The sequence below is a fragment of the Strongylocentrotus purpuratus genome, unplaced genomic scaffold (assembly GCF_000002235.5).
Source record: "Strongylocentrotus purpuratus isolate Spur 01 unplaced genomic scaffold, Spur_5.0 spur5_scaffold_9, whole genome shotgun sequence".
NCBI lineage: Eukaryota > Metazoa > Echinodermata > Echinoidea > Camarodonta > Strongylocentrotidae > Strongylocentrotus > Strongylocentrotus purpuratus.
Genome location: NW_022145615.1, coordinates 2025764 through 2030429, shown reverse-complemented (window position 1 = coordinate 2030429; position 4666 = coordinate 2025764). Strand labels below are relative to the sequence as shown.

Genomic DNA, 4666 nt, shown 5'->3' with positions numbered 1-4666 from the left:
AGCTTCAGGTAAGAAAGATCCCATCTCAGTATGGCTATTATAATTTTCTATTCTTACACTGTCTTAAAAGACAACAACAAATGGACAGAAACTCCAGAACAGAGCATAGGTTTTTATAAGATAACGATCAGGACAGCAAAGTTTAAGTACATGTAGATGGCCAACAGAAAGAAGAACAAAAAGAAGTAACGAATAATTTAATAGAAATACGAAAGAATGACAGGTTTCTTGGATAGAGCAAAGGTCTTGAAACAGGACGTCTGGGTTAGAATCAAAGACAGTGTTCTATTTTGAAAGGCATCAGTTACCAATTAGCTCCGCTAGTCGGTCTTTAAAATGGTGGATTTCATTTCTGCTTAAATATAATCGTACTGTGTACCAGCACTCAGAACTAAAGTAAAAGATAAAGTAAATTTCAGTAATGGGACGAAAACGGTATGATCAATTCAAATGGACAAAATCCCCAACTTAATCAATTATAATTATATGTGCATGTCGTTAAGAATTCCTTAATTATTTATCTCTTTTTTATTTTTCAGAGTATGAAAGCTTCTGTGGCTGCTGCCGCCATTCGGTATGGTGTTGTAGAAACGGTTGGGGATTCAATGTGCATCACTGACCTGTTCCAGGCTCTCGACGACATGAAACAACTCAATTCAAATATGAAACTCGAGATTGTCAATTTGAAGAAGACCAAAGAGACCTCCGAAGATATGGTACGTCACACCATTAAATTTGATTTAGTGTAGTGTATATCGCATTTATCCTCATTTTATTTTCCTGGAGTTTGTCATTAAATTTGGCGACATTGGTAACAGTTTCACTTGCTTTTGTGTTTAAAATAGAAATTATTTGTTGATACATGTAATGTTATTGTTAATAGATTAGATGAAGAATAGAAGTCTTATATTTATATATTAAGTAGGAATGACTGCAAATCTTAGCATTGTTAATTTGAGATAAACGAATACAATTTCCGTATTCTGATTTTGTTTACTCTCTTAGATCAGCATTCCTGGTATCGGAGATCCCCTTCTTGAATGCGGAGATTCGGCTGCAGAGAAAAGGTAAATTATTTAATCTTATCTGCAGATGAAATATAAATAAACTTGAATTAGAATGAAATATTTGTAATGAATCAAAATATGTTTCCAAACACATTTGTCAAAATAATTCCACACCTGGATAGAAACGTGAAGTTAAGTTTGAGTCAAAGTTAGGTTAAATTTTTCGACGTAACCTTTAACAACAAAATGCAATGTGTCTTCTTTTATTCAGTCCTAGAGAGCGAGAGAGATGTGAACTGAAGGAGATGTTAGAAGATTTTCAATACCAGACCTGCAGACAAGGAAGTTTGATCAAGAAGCTCAGATACCAACTCTCTGTGTAAGTATATAATCAATAATTAATACTCATCATGATGAGATAGAATTGAAATGGCAATGTAAGATTTCCTCGGCTGATATGGCACCCCTTTGAAAACCCGTTTATGTTTGTTTGTTGTTGTTTTTTGGGGGGAGGGGGATACATTCACAGGTCCTCTACATGGTCTAAGTTATTGTCGAATTATTGTAATTTATTGTAATTTATTGTATATTATTGTAAAAATAAAAAAAAGTCATGAAACATGTAAACATTTTGTAAATTGATTCACTCACGTACAGCTTCCACAAGAACATGCTCCATGAAGAGGACTCGGTGTATGACAACATGAACTACATAGACCGAGCTGTGATTGATAGGATTCTTTCAGATGTGAAGGTGCCCGTCATCAAGTCTGAAGACCTTTCATTCCTGGTCGGAGCCAACGTCGATGGGGATGATGATCTCGTCGGAAAGGGTTCATTCGGGAAAGTATTCTTGAGGCAGTACCAAGGCGAGGCTGTAGCCGTCAAAGTGCCTTACAACGGCGAGGGAGTCAGGGATGAAGATGATGAAAAGAGGATGGTTCGAATCAAAGCCGATCACGCTCGTACCACCATGGAAGCCCTAGTCAATCTCGCCTTCGCTGACCACCCCTCATTCCCGAAGACAGTCGGCATCGTTGACATCGGAGGTGCTCCATCACTTGTCCTCGAGTTCCTTGGTGATAAGAACACCGGTACAATCTACACGCTCAGTCAGGCTATCAAGTTCCAAATTCCAGCTCTCTCCAAAGAAAATTGGTTCGTCATCATGATGGACATCATCCACGGATTGAAAGCCATGCATGAGAAAGGTCTCTTGCATAACGACCTGAAAGCTAATAACATCCTCTTACAATGGGACCTTGAAGATCAACGATGGCATGCTTTCATCATTGACATGGGCAAAGTCTCTACCCAGACCATACCACTCAGGCACAAACAGCTACCCAAAGAGGAGTTAGAAGGGTACAAGAAGGGCACCCTCTTCCCGCATCTGGCTCCAGAGTACATCCTAGATCTACAACCCATGACTATTCAAACTGACATCTATTCCTTAGGCAAGGTCCTGGCTCGTATCGAGAAGGTGATTAGGAGTCGACCTCTGCGTGACCTAGCAGATGAGATGACCCATGTTAAAGCTCGTCTACGACCCTCATGGAAACACATTGAGAAGGTCATCACCAAAGCACAGAGGAGAAATATCTCATAATCTTGCCATGATATGATATTTGATATTGATATGTATATGTATATATGATTTATGGCTGTAGTTTAAGATTCGAATGATATTGATGATAGATGATGGATTAAACATCCAATCAGGATATAATCAGGCTCTTTATAACTATGAGCAATCAAACCAGAATAGACAGAAGAGCTTCAGTGCTCGAACTATTTTCAAACCTGATAGTCTAGAATGACTATGATGAGAACAGATACAGGGAGAATAGGAAAGAAATCATCTGGTCACTCAAATGAATTGAAGTGACTTATCGGTTTCTTTAGTACTGCGGAGATTCTCCTCTCATGCTGGCCGGTTTTCGGTGTTTCCCCTAAAGCTATTACAACCTCAGCGAACCACCCGAAACCTTTAATACATCGAATTCAATACCCTTGATGAGCTAGAAGGTTTCTGGAGATTCGCAAACATGCGCGCGCGCGTTGAGTGGGAAAGACTGGAGATCTGTATGCTTGGGATCGGGAATCAACCTGTGGGAAGGGAATCGGAAGGTCACGACCAGATGGCTCCGAATACGAGCAAAGAACCCGAATGGAGTTCGACAGTCGTTTCGGAGCACGAACAGGGTCTATGCCGAGTACGAAATATCAACAGTTTTAAGGTCGAAAGAAAAGGCTAGACCATTAGGAAGGCGTCTCCCTAAACATATAAGATGGCATTTGAATATTAATATGGCACTTGCAGCACCAATATAATGGCCTATGAAGCAAGCACAAGTAGATGAAAATATCCTTGCATTATGCATTCGTAGATATTTGAAGATTGCTTTAAATTTACGCTCCCAATGATTTATGTCTATGAAGATCGTTATATATGATATTATTATGTGATTAACATGTAATAGAATGACTTGAAAATGGTACAGTATTATGACCTGATAGAATGTCTTAAGTATCTATTTATATTATTTATTGATGAGATATGATTAATCATTGGCATTATGCTGAAAAGACCATAGAAAGCGTATAGAAAAGAGTAGTGGCCAAAGAAAACGCCAAGGACTAGGAAAGTAAAGAGAAAAGTTTGAAAAGCGTCTTATCACAATAATGGTTAAGTGATTTGTTCAGTTCCTCTAGTACTGCGAGCATTCGTAGCTCAAGCAACCTGACTTCCATGTCCTCACTGACATCTAGAAACACTCCTCAAGTTTTTCCGACTGAAGAGAAATTCAAATCCTTCTCTGTCTTGAAAGCTTAAATCTTTTTGAGTGTTTGTCGGATTGTGTTGGTTTGTGATGATGAAAGCAGGTTATCTTGGGTTGGGGATGTACAGCGGGAAGGGAGCTGGCGAATCACGTGATACAGACGGTTCTGAACACAAAATGGCAACCATGACGAAATCGATTCGATTTCCTCATCATTTTGTTTCAGAACACAATCGATTTGGAGAAAGTAGAGTTGGCTGGTGCTGACAAGATTGAAAAGAATGAAGTGAAAGTTGCAATGTGCAAAAAAAAGACAAAGGATTATCATAATTTATGTGAAATAAAATAAAAAATAAAACATTAAAAAAAACTAATACGATCGTTTGATTGAGTCTCATTTTTGTTAATTTGTATATCAAGTATTTCATCGATGCTGTAAAACAAAGAATTAGAAGAGGGTTGTACAATATAAAGACAAGAGAGAGAGAGAGAGAGAGAGAGAGAGGGAGGGAGAGAGAGACATACTGCGAGTAAGAAAGAAAAAGTTAGAGAGATAGATGGAGAGGGTTGAGATCGGGGGGGGGGGGGGGACACAGACATACAGAATAGTATCTTATCGCCCCTCCTCCTTTAACTAGAAATATGTAAGGTAACATAGACGTATGAACATACGAAGTTCTTAGATCTATAATAAGGTAATGGTGAATATCCTATAGAAAGCACACGGTGACAAAATATTTTCTTCAGATCAAATAAAAGGTTGAATAAGAAGAGGCTAATACAGAAAGAAGAACATTGAATCTATCCAATATTCCTGAAAATTTAACCGCGTAGGTATTGTTGCTTCTTTTGCCTTTTTATTTCCCTTTCTTTACC

The 4666-nt window shown here is 38.3% G+C and overlaps 1 protein-coding gene across 1 annotated transcript; it reads left to right on the top strand.

The window, feature by feature from the left end:
* The first annotated feature begins 540 nt into the window (after positions 1-540).
* On the top strand, positions 541-2626 carry LOC115920587 (protein kinase C delta type-like). The gene is made up of 4 exons (XM_030976633.1): positions 541-716; positions 1006-1067; positions 1279-1386; positions 1665-2626. The coding sequence occupies exons 1-4, from the start codon at positions 543-545 to the stop codon at positions 2614-2616; spliced, it is 1296 nt and encodes a 431-aa protein (XP_030832493.1). The 5' UTR covers positions 541-542; the 3' UTR covers positions 2617-2626.
* Positions 2627-4666: the final 2040 nt, after the last annotated feature.